General features: G+C 37.9%; 1 protein-coding gene across 1 annotated transcript in view; it reads left to right on the top strand.

Moving 5' to 3' along the window:
* Positions 1-4,412: 4,412 nt before the first annotated feature.
* The window catches only part of OTC (ornithine carbamoyltransferase), a 48,304-nt gene continuing 28,914 nt past the window's right edge, over positions 4,413-23,802 (top strand). Inside the window, exons 1-4 of the mRNA XM_036306158.1 lie at positions 4,413-4,489; positions 17,868-18,006; positions 19,423-19,504; positions 19,983-20,070. Of these exons, the coding sequence (XP_036162051.1) occupies positions 4,413-4,489; positions 17,868-18,006; positions 19,423-19,504; positions 19,983-20,070 (386 nt within the window). The remainder of the gene's footprint in view (positions 4,490-17,867; positions 18,007-19,422; positions 19,505-19,982; positions 20,071-23,802) is intronic.

Here is a 23,802-nt window from a genome sequence, read left to right on the forward strand (position 1 = left end):
AGAAACTTTGCAGACCAGAAGGGAGTGGCAAGAAATATTCAAAGTGATGAATAGCAAAAACCTACAACCAAGATTACTCTACCCAGCAAAGCTCTCTTTAGAAGTGAAGGTAAGATAAAGAGCTTCACAGACAAGAAAAAGCTAAAAGAGTTCATCGCCACCAAACCAGTAATACATGAAATGTTGAAGGGTATTCTTTAAGAAATAGATAAAAATTATGAACAATAAAGTGGAAATAAATACATATCTATCAACAATTGAATCAAAAAATCAAAATAAATGAACAAGAAATCTAATGAAAAAATAAACCAATGAATAAAATAGAACCAGAGGTATGGAAACATGGAACAGACTGATGAATCTCAGAGGTAAGGGGGGTTAGGGGATGGAAAGAGATTACCAAAGAACATATATGCATATATGCATATATGCATTATCTATGGACACAGACAATAAGGTGGTGAAGGCTCAGGGTGGGGCAGAAACTGGGTAGAGGGGGACAGTGGGGGAAAAAAGAGGGACATCTGTAATACTCTCAACAATAAAGATTTAAAATGAAAAAGAATTTGATTAGGCCTAAAAATTAAAAAAATTAATTTGGCAAATGATTTAACAGACACTTCACCAAAGAGGATATATGGATGGCATATAAACACAAAGAAAGATGCTTAAAATTGTTAGTCTTTAAGAAAATACAAACTAAAACCACAACTAAAAACTACTACATACCTATATGAAAAACATTAATAATTCCAAGTGCTGATGAGGATTCAGAGCAATTAGAACCCTCATACATTCCTGAGAGAACTATAAAATAATATAGCCACTCTGGAAAATATTTTGGCTATTTCTTCTAAAGGTATACATATTCTTACCATATAATCCATCCTAAAAATTAAAAACAACAAAACATATTAAGTATATTAATCTAACCAAAATATATTTTAAAAGGGGATAATGAGAATATTGTTTCCATTTACAGATAAAGAAACTGGATTGCCCAATGTCATTCAATGAATAAATGATAGGTTTTGAACTAGAACCACATCTCTGAAGGACATCATTTTCTATCTGTTGTTACATGAGAAATAAACCTTCAAAAACCTAAGCTAAATTATGTATCAGCATGTATTTTGTTGCAAGTAACAAAAACACCAATTCAGAGTGACTTAAAGGAAAAGGACATTTATTATTTTATATAACAAGGTGTCCAGTGGTTAGGAGAGTCATGAGGTTGGTTGATTTTGCAACTAAATGATGTAATAAATGACCAAGGTTTCTTCCTTCTTCCACTCTGTCAAATCACAGCTTCATTCTAAGGCTGCTTCTCTTCATGATTACAGTATGGCTACTGGTCTCAGACAGGAATATGTGCTTCCCTGTTCATATCCAGTGGAAGATAGATCACCAGCAACAATCTCACAGAGCTTGTAACTAAAGTGTGAATGCTTTGATTTCTCAGGGTCTTAAAGACTCCAGACAGGCAGCTATAAAAAGTACTTAAGTAATTAGCAACATTCTGAGATAAACAGAGCTCACTACAGTAACAACAATACTAGTATGTCTTATTTGTACAGAGCTCAGATTGGCGATAGATCTTTGGCAATATCCATGTTGAGGCTTTTAGACACTGTACTTCATGTTTGGTGAGCATGTTAAAGTTTCCCAAGCAGTGTAATATCTCATCTATAAAATCTTTAGTTGAAGAGATGAGGACTCTGAGGATCTTAGAGGAGTCAAGTGACTTAGACAAATTGACCATCAGTTAGTGACCCAGCCAGAGGTCACATTAGACCTTCAAACATCCTTCTCATAATTCTTTCCTTCACATCACATTGATTCCCTCTTAAGTGCTTAGATTTCACTAGGGAGACACAGTAGCAATTTCAAAGAAATATTGCAAGTCTATAATGATGCTCACAAGCTTTATATGGCAGGACACTCACATTGTTTTTATCCCCCAACTTGGCTATTTGGAATTTTAGACTCAAATGTGATAGCACAAACTTAAAATCCTGGAGTCTCATTAACTTTTCCATCTCCCTTCCTTCAACATCCAATCAACTGTTCTGATAGGTGAATTCTAATCCCTAAATCTCTCTTGCATCCATCCCCTGCTTTCTATTTCCACAGCATCAATATATGCTCAGGCACATTTTCCCCCAATTGTACTTCTTACACAACGGTGCTCTTAGTGTTTTGAAAACACAATGCAGATAATGACATATCCTTGTCTGCCCCTAAAACTTTATTAATATTTCTTTGACTATAGATTAAATTTGTAACTCCATTATATGGCTTTCTAAGGCCCTCAACAATCTGACTCCACTATTCCTTTCGAATCTTGAGAAAATCCTCCTTTCTGGATGGAGGTTTTAGTCAGTGATGTACTAGAGCCAGCTCACAATGGCTTGCAAGAGCCAGTCTTACACCTCTCTTCCCAACTCTGTGTTCAGTGATGTCACTATGGTAGCTTAAAGCTGACCATGGCATAGTAGGAACTTTTACACAAGACAAATAAGTCAAAATGTTGAGAAGGTAGACCTGGGCAAAGATTGAGTTCCCTCAGAAGCATACAGTGATAAAGGGATTTGAGTTCAAGTGGTTTATTGGGAAGATAATCCAAAGAAGCACTGGTAGGGGAGTGAGGGAAGTGACACTATGAAGGGAAGACAGCTAATACAGGGCACATTTTAAAAAATATATTTTTATTGATTTCAAAGAGGAAGGGAGAGGGAGAAAGAGAGATAGAAACATCAATGATGAGAGAGGATCATTGATTGGCTGCCTCCTGCTCGCCCCACACTGGGGATCAAGCCCACAACCCAGGCCTGTGCCCTGACCGGAATCAAACCTGAGACCTTTCAGTCCGCAAGCCAACACTCTATCCACTGAGCCAAGCCAGCTAGGGCAATACAGAGCACATTGATGAGCAGGTTTCTACTGTGGGCAATTGAGGTTCATTTCCACTGGAGATTTTTGGGAGAGTGAGTAAAACATGCCTTATGGTTACCCATACAAGGGTGAGAAGTATGGGGAGTTTATCCTCAGGTAGATAGATAGCTGTGGTCGCTTGCATAAGACTTGGAAGGTATGTAGGGGAAGACAATGCAAAGGGGATATGAATAAGACGTAGACACTCATGGTTTTCTGTTTTATTTTTTTGGGGTGTGTGTGTGTGTGTGTGTGTGTGTGTGTGTGTGTGTGTGTTTTAAATAATTTACTTGGTCATGGCATGGCTTCATTTAAATGGTCAATGATGGGATTGATCCATACTTCCAATTGTGAATCATTTGTTGCTACTCCACACACCCTATTTCTTCCTTCCTCTGCAAAAGTTTAATAAATTGACCAGAAGAGGCAGCCCCCACCCCTTTCCCTCTTCCACTGACTCCTTCCCTTTCCAGCTTAGAGCATTTCCCCTTTCCTATGACGTGGTAGCACTTCCTCTGGACCTCTTCTATGGGCTTATGTTATTGCTATTTAGTTACAAATCTTAACACCCTAATTGACTGTAAATTCTGCAAAGGTGAGATCATCTTCATCCTCTGAAATTCTAGCCTAACAAGTATCTAACACAGAATAGATTTTGAAAACATCCAATTTGTAAGTGTAGGTGGAGGAATTAATGTGAAGCTTTGGATGGCCCCTTAGTGACCTGGAGAGGAGAAGCATATGGAACTAACCTCTCCACTTCTACTGATTCTGAGGTCCTGCTATAATTAACAGTCATCTACTGATTTATTGAAGACCTACTATGTGCAAGACATAATGGGACCTCCAGCTTCTTGCCATGAAAAAAATAAAATAAAATAAAATAAAATAAAATAAAATAAAATAAAAAGTTAAAACTAAAAGCTTCCAGGGCACTTCTTCCTGTACTTCTTTCTATTTGTTTTTGTGTAAAGGCTTGGGATTAAAGATAGGAAGATGATATCACTGGAAATATTGAGGGCTATCATGTCTACCTCTGGCTTTTGACACTGCCAATTCACACTTTTCTGAATGAGTTATTTATATGTGCCTTCACACCAGCTAGCACTGCAGTGCCTTGCATATATTACATGCTCAGTGAGTTATCAATTGATTTTGTATAAGTATGTGACAGCATAAATATATTATAAAAATGAGGAGTCTGGGCACCAAAAGAGTCAGGATTTTTTCTAAAAAAAACCCAAAAAACCCAACAACCCCACAGTGGTGGTGAAGCTTGGCTTAAAGTTCAAATACCCCTGAACTCTGCCCTGCAGTATCTCTAAACAGAGGGATTTGATAAGGTAGTTGAAGGATAATATTACCTTTGCTCTCTCACTGCAATCAAAAGCATTCTTAGCTTTTGTGTGGACCCCACTGACTACTTTGGTGAAGCATTTTCAGGTGCATAGAATCGTCCTTTCCACTAGCAAAAGAAGATGCTGTTTAATTTGAGGATCCTGTTGAACAATGCAGCTCTTAGAAATGGTCAGAGGTTTGTGGTTCGAAATTTTCGGTAAGTGACAATGGCCAGAGTTTTGAGTCTGATTTAGGAACCATGTTGATAAATGGACTTTATTCTGCAGAGGAGTGCAGCTCAAAAGGTCTCTTTCTGCAGGGTGTATTGCCAGGTTTGACCCTTAGAGACAGCTGTCTCTAATTCCAGTTGAGCTTTCATTGCTCAGTCCTCTGTAATCAGATTTCATCTTGTTTTGGGGGGCGGAGGGGGAGCTAACTGCGGCAGATATAACAGACTAAATGTTCTTGACATCTTCTGTTTGTGTACATTCTAAATGAACAACTGGCTGAAGAAAATTAGAGGAACTAATTTACACAGGGGCTTCAGTTTGTATTCAGGTTCGCTTGAAAACAATAAATCAGTGTAGTACATGGGGATTAATCACTCCTTTAAAAGAACAGACTCCAAATTGCAACTAGATTAACATTTACAAAGCTGCTGTAAAGGAGCCTTATGTGTGATGAGGAAAATAATTCTTTTAAAAATAAAATCCAAGTTTGATATCTATTCCTGAAATTCTTGGTAGCATGTGCAAAGGAGGCTGTCTCCACTGGATTCATTATAAAAGCTACACCCAGCTTACAGCCATAGAGCACAAGGTGGAAAATGGTGGGGAAGGAGACAAGGGTGTTGAGCTAGCTGTGTAAGTAAGGTAATTAAATATGGACTTTGTTGCCAGAAAGTTTCTAGAGTATCTATAACATGTTAACAATCAGACAGAATTTCCCCAGGGCCTCTTTACAACCTAAACCAACCTTAAAACAACTTTACTGATTTCTTAAAGGAGTAAGAGTCTAGTCTGAAGTTTCTTCCCCCTTCTCTGGGTCACCTCACAGTTCGGAGCTCTCTGGACTTCATCACTTCTTTGGTGAATATAAAACTCTCAGAAGATAGAATGTGATTGTTAATAATACTGTAAATTAAGTCCTTAGTATTAGACCTAAGTGGTACCTCAGAGCCACAGAATAATGCCTTCTCTTAATATACAGATAAAGTAAATGAAGTCCAGAGAGATTATGGGGTTTACCAATTACTATCAGAATTATACCATATATCCAAGAATCTGAAGGAAAGCTCAGGTTTTTGGGTCTCAAGAACTAGGTTCAAGGCCTGGCACCACCACTTGTTGGTTATATGAACTTGAGCAAGTCACTAAATGTTTCTGTGATGTCAATTCACTTATGAAATGGGAAAAAGAATAATATCTGTTCTGCTTCCACAAAAGAGTAGTTCAATCATTCATTTACTAAATATGTATTGAGCACTTACTTTGTGCCACAGGCAAGGTGTTAGAGATACAGTGGTAAATAAGGTAAATAAGATGTTTCATTCCAGACACATGAAGTCACAATCTACTGATAACCAGTAAGAAAACTGTAAAATGACAAATGTCCATTATTTTATTATTCCATCTCACTGAGTTACATCATATAAAAATGTGATGAAATTTTATTCCACTGTTTTGAAAAAAGAATCATCACTGAGCTGAAGGCAATCAACTGAATGAAAAAAGTTCCAAAGCTTGGAACTTAAACTTACATTCTCCTTTGAAAAGTACAGTAAGATTTTCAATGCCCTGGCCAGTTTTGCTCAGTGGATAGAGCATCAGCTCTCAGACTGAAGGGTCCCAGGTTCAATTCCAGTCAAGGGTACGTACCTGGGTTGCAGGCTCGATCCCTGGCCCTGGTTGGGGTGCGTGCAGGAGGCAACCAATCAATGTGTCTCTCTGACTTTGATGTTTCTCTCTCTCTGTCTCTCTCCTTCCCTTCCACTCTCTCTAAAAACCAAGTGAGAATTTTAAAAAAATTAAAAAATAAAAAGGATGAAACATATTCATTAAAAGTAATTATCAAAGGTTAAATTTTTGCAAAACCTCTTCAAAATATTTGGGCTTTTTGATATTTACTAATATTCCAACCCCCTCCCCCCTCACCCATTTCTCTTGGGAAAAGTGGAAAGTCCTTGTTACAAAACCTACCATGTGAGTTTACCACTAAAGAGTAATAGGAAATATGTAGTTAGGGTTTGAGCTATTATTTATCCACACTGGCTCGTGGATCAATAATTTTTAGTCAATTATTATATTTTTTTTTTACAAAATCCATAGGATCAGACACCACGATTACTGAAAACACCCAATCCATAGGCTTTTCATCTTAAAAACAAGGCTCTAGAGCCTGGCTGCGTTTGGATAATAGACAGTGTCCTATGATTTGTTGCCTATTAGGGAAACCACTTACATCTTTTAAAGAAACCACTAAAAAATCTCTTTATCAGAGAAGAAAAATTTGTAAGTGCAGTTCAATTTAATCTCACAAATAGAAATTTCCTCAGAGAATATTGAGCTAAGCCACCCAATTCTGTGGAGGTTATGGATTTGAGCTAGTGGTGACTGGTTTTCAGGTATTTCATTCCAGACCTCTCTATGGACTTACATAAATCATTATATTCCTTTCATCCAACACTGATGCCCATCTATACACACATGGACACAGATGAAGCAATTATAGTCCATCCATGTTTTTACATAGAGAAGATAAAACAGTCCCCTTTAATTATTCACATTTTCTTTCATAACTAAAAATGAATGGCTTTTTAAAAACATATTTCTTGACTTCAGAAAACTTTAAGTATAAAGCATGAAACCAGGAATGGAATGAAATCATAATGTTTCCCTTAGTCAACAGTAGAATTTGGGTTTTATTTCTAGTTTTTTTATTTTTAATAATATAGTAATTTAACTAAGATAAAAGAAATAGAGGCAACCATAGATTTTTCACAGTTTTGTATTTCCAGTCCTTTAATAGTAGGTCTGCAAAAAGCTAATCATCTTCTCATTCTTCAACTTTCAGATGAGGAAAATATCACAACATTTTAGAAACCACCTAGTCACTGATTACCAATAGTAATTTATACCACAAGGGAGTATGTAGCAACAATGAGAAAGGTTTCAAGCAATTTTTTGTTAAATTATTATTGTTGTTAATAATAAAGACATTTAGAAATAATCCGTGCTTTTTTCAAATTAGTAGGATCAGATTCAAGAGTTTTGTGAAAATAAAGTCACTCTTCTTTGCATGTATTGTAATATGTCTTCTTGAGATAGAAAGAAAAGGATAGAATTAAAGTTAGGCCACTGAGAATTCAATGACTCCAATATAGCCCATGACAAATCTTGTCTTTATGAACTAACTTCATTAATATTGTGGAAGACAAAGACACAAAGGATTACTGACTTTTAGTACATTTTCTTAATTTTTCAGATGAGAAATTGAGGTCAAATTTGGGAAATTATCTTCCTAAGGTCATAGTTGAACTAGAACTAGAATTTAAATATTTAAAATCTCTGCTCTATTCATTCCACTACTTTGATTACTTTGATCCTCAGTGACAGCAACAATAACAACAACAACAAAAACTCAAGAAAATATTCCTTAACTGTTGTATCAATCTGCAATGTTAAAGTAATACCAAAATTTCAGCCATAGGGGCCATTGGTCCTCTCTTATGCCTCCAAAAGCTAGTCTTTATCTTAAAGTCTCCACAGTGATCAAAATATCATTTAACATTGAATTTTTCCTACCCTGGCAAAATCTGTTTCAGACTGACCACATTTTACTCGAATCAAGCCCTTTTTCTTCCAACAAAATACAATTATACAGGGGAACGCATCCAGGTCTTCCCCCATACTTCAAACAATTTAACAGAATTGGAAAAATGTAGACTAGCAATAAAAGGTTCATTCTTCCAATAAGAAAACACTCCTCCATTTTCTAGCTGGGAAGGTATTTCAGTAAAGCTAACACAAGGATCTACTATTACCTTGGCTTAGCTTCTTAACATTCAGTGATTTGGGGTTGAGAAATCTCTATAATTACTTTTTCAAAGGATAAAATTAATGTAAGAAACTGTCTTGCCTTTTTCAAAATTCTGGCTTTAACCAGGCTGCGATGACAATGACAGTTTTGATGGAAAATCTGTACATGGTTCCCATTGTTTTCTCCAATATAGTATCGTCCCTATTATGTATCGGCTTAAACATGCATGTGGTTTAGGTCTGGTTTACCAAGAAGATACATTTAAGTACAAGGACACCATATATTTTATGGGAACAACAAAATAGTGATTCTGGCCCTGGTCTGGGTGCTCCTGAACCAGACTAAGCTGCCTCCAACTTCAGCATGGAGCCTCTATGCCATTTAAGCCAGTGGTTTTAACTGGCTAATTCAAGTGTGGGTTTATCACCAGAAAGCAACAACTGGTACAACTCTGGAGCTCGTCTACTTTTCTCTAATTTTTAAGTAGCTTAGGAAAGAGGTGTGGCAGTCTCATTTTGGAGCCAAGGCAAGGGTGCTATGAGGAGATAGTAAACAGGATAGGAATTTAAACTGGAACCATTGTGTTTGCTTTCCTTCCAGTGATAAATTTTCCTGGTTAGCTCTTGATATCTATGAAAAACAGCTCTTTTTCCCAAGTAAACATTTCCTGCCCCACCTCTTAGAATTGAGAAAGGTGGCAACTATAATGATTGTTCAAATGTGTAAATAGTATGACCCCCTTTATCAGTTGAGGTGTAATGTAAAAAAAAATTCTAGTTAACCACAGAAGCACTCACATGCCAGTATGATATATCTACTTCTCCACCCCTTCTGTCTTCAAGACTCCTGGGGACTTATTCTGTCCAAAAGGGGTTAGAGGAGAGAGAGAACCAAATATCCATATAATTCACTATCACAGTACTTTGGATTTGGCCCTCATTCTGCCATAGATAAAAACTTGTTCCATCATGTCCTCTCATCAGTTTTCCAAGTTTTTGCACTTGACTCAGACTGCTCTGCTTGGGATACAAGGTTATAACTTTGTTTCACATTCTTATGTCTAACCATTATCCCCAGGACTGCAAATACTGTATTGGAGTGTTTGAGCCCTAGAGGATTTCAGCTTTAGCAAATCAATTCTCTTCCAAGACTCTTAGTCCTGAGACACAGCCCATACTTGTTCTTACCACAACATTAATTTTGTTTGGGGGTCTTGGTGTTCTTTTTTGTCATCAGATCTTGGGTCAGAGCATTGAAAATCTGTCATGACAAATCTCTAAATTTATCCCAGTCATTTCAGTAAGCAGTGCATAAATATTAAGGAATAAAACAGGCAGGGTCTCTGATATCATGGATCATGTAATCCAATGGAAAGATAAAAAGTAAGCAATAAACAGAAGCATACATATATATTAAAATTGTGAGCAGTATTATGAACAAAATGAAGGCAAAGTGGAAACTACTTAGTACAGTCAGGGAAGGAATTGTATAGGAGATGGTATTTAAGCCTCCAGCCTAAGGAAAAGAAAAAGTCAGTCTTGAGAACTCAGAGGACAGTTCTGAACAGAAGAAATGGTATATAATAATCTTTTTAAAAATATATTTTATTGATTTTTTTTTACAGAGAGGAAGAGAGAGGGATAGAGAATCAGAAACATCGATGAGAGAGAAACATCGATCAGCTGCCTCCTGCACACCTCCTACTGGGGATGTGCCCGCAACCAAGGTACATGCGCTTGACTGGAATCGAACTTGGGACCCTTCGGTCCAAAGGCCGACGCTCTATCCACTGAGCCAAACCGGTTAGGGCAAATCCTACAATGGGAAAGCATTAGGAGTACAGGCAGCCCTTCCTTTGCATGGTCCCAATACGCAGGCATTTTAATGACCACAGTTTAGTTATGTAAGTTCAGTCTTCCAAGCACACAGTTTAAATTTCAGTTGTCATGGTATATTAATTGTGAGTAGTTGTGTAAAGTAAAAACTTCATTGTTAGCTCTTCAGTTTACAAATCACTATGTCCATAACAGATGTACATCATGATCAGTGACCAATCACATCCCTTCTTTTAAAGTCTATTGGTGAATGCTCACTGTGCATGTTATTCAGTTCACATATAGACAGTAGAAAACATAGTTGTGCTGCCTTCTTTTCTCCCAGCGATAAACCCATGGTACATTTTATAAAAATGAATAAATGAAAGAGGCAATTGTCTGACAATGATGAAAGTGCAGCAGGCATATATTAGTAAAAAATAGCACTGGCAGTTAAATTTGAATAAAATGTTAATGTATTTATGAAAGAAATAGGTGACTGTGGGATTATTGACCCTGCTACTGTTTGAGAGTCTTTAGATATGTGCCAGAGGAACTCAGTGAAGATAATTTTATTGACATAAATGAGAAAAGTATTTGTGACAAAAGTATGAAGATCTTCCAGAGGAAGTGTCACCAGCACAACACCTCACATTAAAGAAATTCTCAGAGATATTTCACAATATTAAAAATACAAAGGATAAAATGTTGGAAGTTGATTTAAACTTAGAAGGAATATGACAATTCACTAAAGCATAAAAAGGATGCTTGCTCAGTATCTTAAGTTATCTAATAAGTACATGGCATACACTATTCAAACTACTCTTGACAGTTTTTACAAAGAAATAGAACACTATAATTCTCAGTGTTCCTGTTTTAAATCACAGTGTACTGAATATATATCAGTTTTACTAGCTCTTTAATTTCCCCATCTATGTATATAAAGACCCAGGGTCTGTAACCACCCAAGGCTCGACCTAACACCCTGACTGCAGCTGCTGTGGGGCAGCGACCCAGCACTGACTGCCTAGGGGGCTGCAGATCAGGCCCAGAGAGAGGCCTGCAGAGAGAGAGGGGCAGGGTCTGATCTGCAGCCTCAGTGGCATCAGCTGTTGCCCCTCTCTTTCTTGCCTGCCTTCACCAGCAGCCCCGCCTCTGTTTCTCTCAGGCCTCTGAGGGGCTGCTGATCAGCCCCACCTCTTTGATCAGACCCAGAGATAGGCCCAGAGATGCTGACTGGTATAGAAACCAACCAATCAGAACCAAATGTGGGTGAGTGCCAGGAGCCAATGGCTGCCTAGGAGGCAGAGCTTTTGACCCTGACTGGCATAGAAACTCACCAATCAGAACCTAATCTGGGTGAACTATGAAGGGAGAACATAAGGCGTAAGGAGGGGGCTGAGGAGGGGTTTTAAAGGCAACAGCTGTTTGGTGTAAGGTGTAAGAAAGCAGTTCAATTTTTTAATGACCAATTTGGCAGTATAGTGCATATGGCTGGCTATCAGTCCAGATATAGGGATTATGTGTTTTTGTCTGCCAAGAGCATCTCCTCCTGCTGAAAAAGGCTCCCCCCCATTTAAGCAATCCTATCCTATATAATCTATCTATACTAATAAAAGGATAACATGCTAATTAGACTGAGTCAACCAGCCATCTTCTGGACGTCAAACTTCCTTCCAGATAAAGCCATGGTGGTGGGGGCCGAGGCAGAGGCAGTTAGGGTCAATCAGGCAGAGGAAGTTAGGGGCAATCAGGTCAGCAGGGGAGGGCACTTGGGGGCAAGATCAGGCTGACAGTGGAGGTCAGTTGGAGGTGAGATCAGGTTGGCAAGGGAGGGCAGTTAGGGGTGATCAGGCTGGCAGAGGCAGTTGGGGGTGAGATCAGGCCAGCAGGGGAGGGCAATTAGGGGCAATCAGGTAGGCAGACAGAGACAGTTAGGGGCGATAAGGCAGGCAGGCATGCAGGCAGAGAGGTTAGGGGTGATCAGGCAGGCAGGCAGAGGGGTTTGGGGCAATTAGGCAGGCAGGCAGAGGCAGTTAGGGGTGATCAGGCAGGCAGGTAGGTGAGCAGTTAGGAGCCAGTGGTCCCAGATTGCAAGTGGGATCGGGCCTAAACCAGCAGGCGGACATCCCCCAAGGGGTCCCTGATTGGAGAGGGTGCAGGCTGGGCTGAGGGAACCCCTCCGCCCCCCGTGCACTAATTAGGGGCAAGATCAGGCAGCAGGGGAGGGCAGTTGGGGGCGAGATCAGGCCAGCAGGAGAGGGCAGTTAGGGGTGATGAGGAAGGCAGAGGCAGTTAGGGGTGATCAGGCTGGCAAGGGAGGACAGCTAGGGGCGATCAGGCAGACAGGCAGGCAGAGGAAGTTACGGGTGATCAGGCTGGCAAGGGAGGACAGCTAGGGGCGATCAGGCAGACAGGCAGGCAGAGGCAGTTACGGGCGATCAGGCAGGCAGGCAGGCAGGTGAGTGGTTAGGAGCCAGCGGTCCCAGATTGCGAGAGGAATGTCCAACTGCCGGTTTAGTGCACTGGGCCACTAGTATATTTATACTGACAATAAGAAACTTTTTAATGTTTTTTTTTCTTTTTAATGTTTTGACAAAAATTTTAAAGTCACAAAATAATTGTGATTTTTCCCCATTGATTATTAAGATTTAATGATTATTTACAGTCCCACACTAAAGTTTAAAGCCAGAACTGTCTGTATTTTTTTAAAAGCTTATCTGCTAACATTTATTGGAGGTACAATCTAGGGCAGTGATGGCAAACCTATGACACGCGTGTCAGAGGTGACGCGCGAACTCATTTTTTTGGTTGATTTTTCTTTGTTAAATGGCATTTAAATATATAAAATAAATATCAAAAATATAAGTCTTTGTTTTACTATGGTTGCAAAGATAAAAAAATTTCAATATGTGACACGACACCAGAGTTAAGTTAGGGTTTTTCAAAATGCTGACACGCAGAGCTCAAAAGGTTCGCCGTCACTGATCTAGGGAAACAAGAGTGAAGACAACATTATCAGTAGCTGCCATGTAGAGACTGGAGTCACAAAAAAGGTATTCTTCTGATCACTGTGGTCTAAGAAAAATAATTTGAAATACAGTTTCAGTTGCTATATAAATTTGAAAATGAAAGATCTGGACAAAAAGGAAGATTTAAGCAGGATGCTTGTGTCTTCTTTCTACTTTTAAATTCAAATCTGTCAATGCAGAAATAAAAAGAGCAGCTTCTTATGATCCCAATAGCAGAACATTAACCTTAACACTAAACTGAACTCTAACCACACCTCCAGTTTAGAAACTTCTTGAAGTATGTAAGGACTAATTTGAGAAAATCCCAATTTGTCTTCTGTTTGGCTAGTAAGAGCTGGAAGTTGGATGTTTTTTGAAGCAGTTAAAAGTGTTGGACCTCCTCTTTCATCATTATTTTCTGATTTCCTTGCATGGAAAGTGGAGAAAATAGTTCCCTACAAAATTTTCATTTCTAATTCCTTTTTTTCTGTGATTCAACAACAATTCTAAGATCTATAATATTTTCTTAAATGAAACATGTAGTCCTGTGATTATTTAGAAGAGAGTAGATACAACAAAACCCCAAAGGGGCTGAGATTAAGGGAGGATATTGAATCCCTTAAGTGTAGCAGTTTGGAGACATAGCTTTTGTGGGCTCCAAGATAAACAGGAGTTGCCATGCCCTCCTTGGGCCACACCTACTCAAATCTCCTTTTTTGCCGGGAGCCGGTCCATCCTTGCTGTTTCAAGGGACCTGGCATATATGGCATATTGTTCTTAATATGTTTGCTCACCTTCTTGGCACTATGTGTTTTAACCAAGGTCACCTCTCTGAGAAAGGTTGTTTCCCCAGGTAGGGATTTTCTCCTGAAGTTAGGGAGGGAATAAAACCTCTTAACTAAGTGCCAGGCGGGTAATTAATCACTTTAACTACGAACAATCGTGCTTAAGCTACATAATCTTTACTCCCTGGAATGAAGATAAGAATCGCCCTAACCTTTGTAATAGAGATTGATAGGATTGAATCAACTGGTATAAATACAGATGCAACAAGACAGCAAGAATCAGAACTCAGAACACAGAACGAAGAAGACAGAACTCAGAAGAAGGAACCTACACAGACAGAAGAACTTCGCTGGAGAGAACATGGCAAAAGATCCTGCACTGAACCTGACTACAGAAATTGGCAAGAGAACCTGACTAGAACCTGGTAACTGAACCTGGCTGGAGAACCTGGACAGAACCTGGCTGGAGAATCTAGCAAGGGAACATGGCTACAGAACCTGGCTGGAGAACCTAGCAAGAGAACATGGACACAGACCCTGGCAGGAGATCCTAACCAGAACTTCGCTGGAGATCCAGACCAGAACTTGGCTGGAGATCCTGGATGGAGATCCTGGCTAGCCTGCTGATCAACTGAACGCTGTCCCCATGTCATTCCTTCTTCGCCGACTCCATCCATGCCTTTGGGGACCCCTGGACCTGCTGGGGTTGGACCCCGGCACTTTTTGAGTAAAATTTCTTTCTCCTAAACTCTAAGGGCCCCCACAAGACTTGCAACCAGGGGAGCAATGGGCAGCAGCAGCTCATCCCAGGTTAACACCCTGAACTCCTCTTCTCTGACTTCCCAGTGAGCTGACTGCAGCCGCACCTAGGCTTATTTCTTTCCCACTGCATTTTAACCAGCCCCACTTAGGCTCTCCCCTGTTGCTTCTTCTATCCCTGTTTCACTGTCCCCAGCTTTAATAAATGTACTCTCAAAAATCACATGGATATATGTTGTGAAGTATTTCCTGCATGAAGTAAAAATAAAAAAAAAATATTCAGGAGTCTACTACTTGAGCTCTAGGCAAAAAATAAGGCCTCAAAATTAGCTCATAGGTTGTTTTTCCTATTGTTGATAGATGTGAGCTCAACAGCTATAGTGATATTTTCTGAATTCCTTAAATCCTGGGGTTTTCCCACTTTTAAAATAATATTGGAAGAAGTGTCAAGCCAAGGAATATTAATGTATTATTGTAAGACATAGAGTAAAGAGAGTTTATCTTCTGTGACTTTATGTTGCTTGGGCCTTATTTCAGAAGAAATAAAATATTTTCAAAACTACCCTAAATGTTAAACCTGTTTATAGCTCCTCAGAAAACAAATACAGTTGACCCTGAAAAAAGCATGACTATCAGTCAAATGGTTTACTTCTGTACAATATCAGTACTTGTATATTATATTATTACTTAATATTATCACTAAATTAATATAATCAGAACCAAGCTTATAATAAAAATACATGTGCAAAAACCCCAAATTTCCTGCCTAATGCCATGTTTCTAAAGTTATTAAATTGTTGACTACTATTGTCCAGACCTTGAACACAGTTTTGTAAGCTTTTTACTAGGGTTCCAGTATAAGGACGAAAATGAAAGTCTGTTCTAGAAACTTCATTTTTCCCTTGGTTATTCATAATTTCTAATGGTATACAGTACTAATTATTGTTAATTAGAGATAACACTGGGAATACTGAAAGAATAAATGTCCATTTTATATGTTGATCATCTCAAATAACAAATTGTTAGCTAGCAAAATATTTTTTTTATATTTACAATTTACTTTTTAAATATTGGGTTCTTCTTAGTCTAAATTTTTAATTTATTTTTCTTTATGTTTTGTTATATACATAATCTATTAGGATACTAACACATATATTATAAATAAACTAATACATATTGTAGATCCATGTAAAATATTTTAATATTAAGGATCTGTAATAAAAAATCAAGGATTGCTACTTTAAAGAAATTTCCAGTTGGAGAATATATGAATCACATATTTCAAAAGTTGACAAAAAAGGTACATATTTGAAATAGGAATGTTAACCAAAATTTTGATTCACATATAAGTGGAAAACACTACTTTCTATTGGAGTTGAATATGTCATTAGTATATTCTATTAAATCAATCAATCAACCATTTAGCCAACTAACTCACAAATCATCATTATGGATGTTCCTTTCTTTAATAATAGAATCTTTGAAGGGCTTAATCTCACAAATATCTACTGAAAAAATCTACTCACCTACTCAACACTAAATGAACAAATTAACTCTGCCAGAAAGTTGAATATTTAGTGAAATATTCATTTGTCTAAGTTATATGACATCATGTAGTGGAAACAACAAATTGAGTGAATTTATGATTTTCCTACCTATCACCATCAATGAAAAAAGACATACATAAATCCTACCATAGAATTTACTCTTTACCTCAAGTAGCCCAAGGTCTCTTCTTAGGCTGGAATTTAAGCATGATAATTTTGTCACAGTTGTTCTACTCCTGATAAAATTAATGTTTAATACATGTGGTAAACCACATTTTGTCCTTGGTTACTCATAATTTCTAATGATATATAATAGTAATTATTGTTAATTAGGGATAACACTGGGAATACTGAAAGAATAAATGCTATCCATTTTATATACTGATCATCTCAAATAACAAATTATCATCAAAATGTAACAGAATATTAAAATAGTACTCTTTCTGTCTCAGTTTCTGGCAGACAATTACAATTAGTGCACTAATCTCAGGCCCATACCTGGGAAACAAAGTAAGAGGGACTCGTGGCTAGCTGTTTTTATGGCAGAACAAGAGAGGAGTCTATACTGGGATGGACCTGACTCTTGTAAGAGCAAAGAATATGAAGGGTTTCCCAAGAACCAATATGGAATGAGAAAGAGACATGATATTGTTTCACATCACAACCAAAAGATCTGCTGAAGGGGTGGGGAAATGTCAGCAAGAAGAGTCTGGAGGTGGGCTATTGGATGGCAGAGGAGATGTAATTGTCTGCCATCAAGAACTGTGGTGAGAAATTCCCAGTGATGAGAGTTCCTCAAAGGACCCTGAAAAGCACCCAATGAGCAAAAAAGTCAGCCTCAAGCACATATACCAATGCTAGACTGCTAGAACAGAACCAGAGTTTGCCTCACCCTTAACTCCTAACTTTCCCTTAGCTTTACATGAATAAACTGAACGTAGGGAATCAGAGGAAACAGCTTATTGGTCCCCCTTCCACCTACAGAGAAGGCCAACTTGAATTAGGCATGAGCTGGAAGGCAAAAGGTATTAACTTTCAGTACATTTCTTAAAGTTAAAAAAATCATTTTTATTATTACACATCATTTTACTGAGACACTTTGAGAGAATAAAGCAAGCAGATGACTCCCCCCCCCCCCCGCCACCCTCCCCGAGAGTTACTACAAAAGCCACAGGGTCCATTGTATTTGACCAGGGACAAGTAAAAAGAACAAATCTCTAACAATAGATTTTAAGGGCAGTAGGGAAAAAAGAATGACATTGTTTTCTGTTGCATGTACTAGTATACTACAAATTCTGATTGTACAATCTAATGATTTCAAAAATAATAGCTAAAATTTATCAAATGGTTATTATATGCCAGACATTGAATGATTTACATGTATTAAATCATTTTACCCTAGCAATTACCCTATAAGGGAGAGATTAAGTAACTTGCCCAAAGTTGCACAACTAGTAAGTGGCAAAGCCACTCGTGTGGCTATTTGCAATATAAGCCAGTCAGAGAAAGACAAGTATCACACGATCTCACTCATATGTGGAAACTAATGAACAACATAAACTGTTGAACAAAATAGATCCAGAGACATGAAAGCATGGAACAGACTGACAGATATATATATATTCTTTTCTTTTTTTGTAGATGTGGCCAACCATTACAAAATAAAGTACAGCTGAAGGGTCGTGACCTTCTCACTCTAAAGAACTTTACAGGAGAAGAAATTAAGTATATGCTATGGCTATCAGCGGATCTGAAATTTAGGATAAAACAGAAAGGAGAGGTATGTATTTTACCTTCCATTGTTACCAATCAGATTTTGTAAAGACAGCCTTACAAAGAAAGAGGGAAAAGAAAACACATTAAAATTCCTGAACAGTAGCAAGTAATGGAACCACACAGTCAAGGTAATTGATTACTGAGTGTTCAGGCACATAAAAAGCATAAAAATCAGTTATTCAATGACAAATCATTGCACTTCTTTCATGTGGAATGTTGAAATTCATTATTAACTGGATCAGAACCTAAAGAATCATTCTCCAGAAAGATTTTATTTTCATGCCTCCTTTCTTTTCTTTGTGTGTTTTCTATCAAGTTAAAAATAAGGATGAGATAGTATTTTTCTAGCCAAAACTTTCAATTGCGAATGAATATCAGATATATGATCATTAGGATATCAAAAATTTACAGTTGATGTGACAGTGTTTTAAAATTTTATATTAGCAAAGAAACAAATGTTAACCAAGTAGGGGGAAAATGAGATATGGTGCTTAGCTGAAATCATTATTCTGCTTTTTGAGCAATTTATGTTTGCACATGCTTAATTAATTCAGTAGCTTCATTTAGACTGCTTAATTGTGGAAGCATTTTTGTATTCCAAACTTGGATAAAAAGCTTTTATAAAGAGCTGGTTTCAGGCTGAAAAAGTTTTACACAACCCTGATTTTCTTACCTAGTTTACTAACTCTACAAGTTCCTTAAAAACAAACTGAAAACAGAATGACTCCAACTATGGAAGATCTGAAATAAGGAGAAACATCCCCCTCAAATCTTAGGCCTTTGTTCTTTACATTGTGTGTGAGGATGTTTAGCTGGCAGGAATCTATTTGTTCCAGAGCTCATCCTATCGGGAAAGTCCATCTATAGAAGAGGAAGGAGGAAGAGCCCCACCCCACACCAAACTCTCCAAATTGTTTCCACAGGACTTTCAGAAACAAAGCTCTTGCATTCCCACAAGGATGCATAATGAGTGTAGCAGACAGTCTGAGGCTTCACCTTTAGGAGTCTTACTGCCCATGTTGTAACAGGGTAACATGTTCCTAGCTGAGAAAACATTTCCAAACCAAGCATCTTCAAGGTCATTGAACACTGATGGGGATTTCCATGGATTTAAGTAAGAAGATGGTCCCAAGGTGAAATACTAATATACTTTGAAACAAGTGTTCAGATTGACCCCAAAGCAAGTAATAATACTTTCTAATTATGTCAATAATCTTTGGGAGTTCCTATTCCCTTCACCCATTTGTATAGAAAAGGCAAAAAACCCACTTTAAATTCACTTTTTAAGTAACATTTTGGAAGTAGTGTTTAATTATTCTACACTTTTGACAATGTAAAGAATAAGTTTTGAAATATAATCCTTGATATTGGATATAAATATATTTTTCATCTTAATTATATTCTTGTCTTTGATTTTCAGTATTTGCCTTTATTACAAGGGAAATCTTTAGGCATGATTTTTGAAAAAAGAAGTACTCGAACAAGATTGTCAACAGAAACAGGTGAGTAAACCAACAAACTCACCCTTCTGTTGAAGAAGGGCCAGAGAGTTAGGACCTAGGAGAAAGGAATAGCCCTCTGCTCTAACCCTCCAGTGGAAAGTGATGCTGGGCCTGAAAGCTGGTAGCAGTGAAACATCACAAATGGACTTAGACTCTATTACAGGATCCTTAGCAAGTAGAACTATTAGTATGTTTTGTGTTCTATGATTCTACCTGGGACATAGCATATCTGATCTGCCAGGTTTTGCACAAGAGAATGGAAAAACAGGCATACATCTGAAGGAGAGGTCAGTGCTTATACCGAAATTTCCCTAGGTTCCTTATTTTGCTTTGCTTGGGACTTCCCTACTAGAGACGTTGGAGAGCTTTAAAGATTTTGACTTTTCAATTGAGATGGTGACAGTACTTAATAATAATTGTGTTTCCCACTTTAGTTCTTTTTTTTCAAAATGCATTTTTTCTCTTTCTTTTATTGTAGGCTTTGCACTTTTGGGAGGACACCCTTGTTTTCTTACCACACAAGACATTCACTTGGGTGTGAATGAAAGTCTCACGGACACAGCCCGGTTTGTAAATCTTCTTAGCTTCAAATATTATTTCAAAATTAATGGATACATTTCAAAAAGAAAATATGCTTTTCTCTCTCAGTGTCCTCTGTACCAATCATACAATTTCAAATTTAGGGAAAATTAGGAATCATCAAGCATGACCCTTACATTTTACAATTGAAGAAATTGAGGTCCTGGGAAATGGACACAGTCAATGACTCATATCTACTTAGCATTAAAGCTCATATTAATATTAATAGCAAATATTTATTGAGCATTTATTATGTGTCAGCATTGGTCTAACTCATTTAATCCTTATAACAACCCAAAGAGATTCACATAAAGATGTGAATCAACTTAATTAGGGTCATACTAACTACTATAAATACAAAATCTCAAAATCTCAATGGCTTAACATAGTGTGGATGTTCCTGATTGGTAAGAGGAAAGGGATAATTATTTATGTGGCTATTGAGAGACTCTGAATGAGAGTGGCTCTACAATCTTCAACATGTGGCCTCTAAGGTCACCCTGGATGTCAACATCCAGCCAGGAGCTAGGGGAAGAAAGCATGGAGACCAGATACTTGCTTCAAAGCCACCTTAGCAGGGAAGTGGAACAATCACTTCTACTCACATACTGTTGACAATTTCTAGCAGCTCACCCCTACCCAGATGAAATAGAGGTGGGGAAAGGCTTGTAGCAACTATACTGAAGATTGAAACATAGGGGCCACTGATTCCCCATGCAGTACTCTCAACATTATATCATGTCTGGTTGAGAAATACAAAGCAAATGTCTTTGTTTAGATATTTTAACCTTGATATGGAAGATTAATGCTTTGTTTTGTTTTTCTGAAAACGATGTGCCATAAAGCAACTCCTTGCAGACACTGCCTCCTTTTTATGGTAGCTGAAGAGATTTGAAATAAACCAACTTTAAATATTTCTGTTACATTATTTCAGATGAGACAATGCTAGTATTAAGAAGTGTTGAACAAAAAGAATAAATAAACACAAATGAGGTTTTCTTCCAAATATGCTGCCACTGACTGGGATTATATTTGCCCAATAATTCTCCTTTCACAAAAATGAAGTATACTTTATTCAAGAGCAAATATAACAAGCTGGTCAAGAGATGAAGTCAGGGTCACAGCCAAGATAGAGTTTCAGTGGGGATCTTCCATATAGGACCAAGTGACTGATGGTAAATCAGTCATGTGTGAACTAGTGGTTTGAAAAGGGTACAGTTGTAAGAACAGCTAAGCATCCAATAAATGGTTAAGGAGTGCAGATTGGCAGCCAGAAAGAGGTCAGGGCCCAGAAATCAGTGGAGTGGGCAGGACCCCCAAAACAAGAGACAAGTAGCCAAGCATGGGTTGAAAGATGAGGATGAGTATAAACATGTTTTTGTGTGTGTTTGCTCTGTACACAATTCCCATCACAAGTTTTTAGTCAGAGATGCTCTACACAGATCCTGAGAAAAACCAATCTGCTTACAAGTTCCAACATGTTTGGGACCTTTTAGTCTACATATGTAATTAGATCCATTGCTACGTGTATATATGGATACATAAAATTTGAACCATAGAATTCCTTCTTATCCTTCCATCTTATCCAAAAGACTATGAATGCAAATAATAACTCCTCCTTAAAGGGTATATACCATAGACCTCTTGTACTATTATCTCTAAATCTTTGTAAAAAACTTACAAAGTAATTATTGGCCCAATTTTATAGACAATGAAACCATGATTCAGACTTAGCAGCTAAATCAGCAGTTAAAGCATGCTGTGTTTTTAAGGCTACGCTGTTTTGAGTACTGCCTCTTCGAAACATCCCATGAGAGGGTCAGTGAAATACGTTATGAAAATCATTTGCTTCTGTGTCATGAGGTCCCCAAGACCACCACCATGTTTGATGATTCACCGGTAGGATTCACAGCACTCAAAATATGATCATACCCATGGCTGTGATTTATTACAGTGAAAGTATACCAATCATAAGCAGCAAAGGGAAAAGACACATGGAGCAAAGTTCAAGGGAAACCAGGTGCAAGCTTCCATGAGTCCTCTCCCAGTGGAGTCACTCAGGATGTGCTTAATTCCATTGATAATAAGTTGTCACAACACATGCAAAATGTTGTCAACCAGGGAATCTTCTTAGACAGTAAGTACTTGGTGGTTTTACTGGGGGATGGTCACATAGCATCCTTTGTTTGACATTTACCCAAATCCCAGAATCCCAGGAGGAAAGAAGGTGTTTATTTATTTTTATTTTTTAAAAAATATATTTTTACTCATTTCAGAGATAAAGGGAGAGGGAGAGAGTGATAGAAACATCAATGATGATAGAGAATCATTGATTGGTTGCTTCCTGAGCATCCCACACTGGAGGTCGAGCCCACAACCTGGGCATGTGCCCCTGACTGGAATCAAACCTGGGACCCTTCAGTCCACAGACCAATACTCTATCCACTGAGCCAAACCAGCTAGGGCAGCAGGTGTTTAATTTAAACCATATTGTTTGTAAAAACAGTTTTGGCACATCAAGCAACTCTTATCAGGCCTGGGAATGGTGGAAACGCGGTCTAAACCAAAGTTCCTAGACATAGAGGCATCTTACAAGCAGTGCGTTCAAAAGATAGTAATCAGGCTTTCAATCTTAACTCTTTTCTGCATGGCTTGAAAATATCTCTGGATCTTAATTTCCTTTTCTAAAATGTGAGGGAGTTCTGATTCTTAAGTTTAACTTTATGCTCTCAAATGCATGCAAATATATGAAATACAAAGTGGTAGTCCTCAAATAGAGGTGTGTCCCAATGTAAACCACGTGTAGACAGTTGCAGTGTAATTTGGATTGGGGTGGAGATAGGAGGTGGAGAGATAATTTATAATTCTGAAGGTTAGGGTTCATATGAGCATCTATATTTTAATAAGCTCCTGAAATGATTTAGCTGCAACAGTGGCTGAACCACACTTTGAGAGACTCTGAATTGAAAGGTTGTGTTGTAATTCTGGGCTCTTGTGCTTCAATCTATGCTAGCACATTAGTGAAGGGAATGGTAAATAAGAGACAGTTAAACTATTTATATGGCTTCATGATAAGTGATTACAAAGGGTACATTGATAGTGGAGACAAAATTATTTCAGATTAAGTATTATTAAAATATTTATGTATGTATTAGAAGAAGAAAATGAAAGAAATTTCTGCTTTCAGGAGAAGGTGATAGATTAGGTATTGGACATATTTCATTAAAGGCTGTACCTCCAAATACAAATAAATTGTCATAGACCATTGGAGATAAAGACCTTGAGTAAAGTTGAAAGCTGGGGAAATAGCAGTATAAGTTCAGTGATAGAAAATGACCTACAGGGTCTCATAGCAGGAGAACTGCCGAAGGCTGAATCTTGAGAACAGGTGCAGTTAAGGAGGGGTAAGAGGAATTCATCAGGGTACAAGGAGAAGGATAATAAGGTTAGTGAGGCTGCAATGGGAGATGGAAATGTCAGAAGTTAAGGTAGAATAGCCACTGTGGAAATCCGACTTTCTTTTGTGTATCTCATTACTACTTGATCTGCCAAAATATATGACAAACAAGATATTGCTGAGATTCAGAAATTCCATAAATCTAAATTGAAGAAGACAAGAGAAACCCACTGCCTTTCACAGAGCAATTGAACAGGAGATGGAAGGAAGTAAATCTTAATGACATCTATCTGCCAATATGCATTGTTCAGTCCATAGCAAT

The sequence above is a fragment of the Myotis myotis genome, unplaced genomic scaffold, assembly GCF_014108235.1.
Source record: "Myotis myotis isolate mMyoMyo1 unplaced genomic scaffold, mMyoMyo1.p scaffold_m19_p_4, whole genome shotgun sequence".
Classification (NCBI taxonomy): Eukaryota; Metazoa; Chordata; class Mammalia; order Chiroptera; family Vespertilionidae; genus Myotis; species Myotis myotis.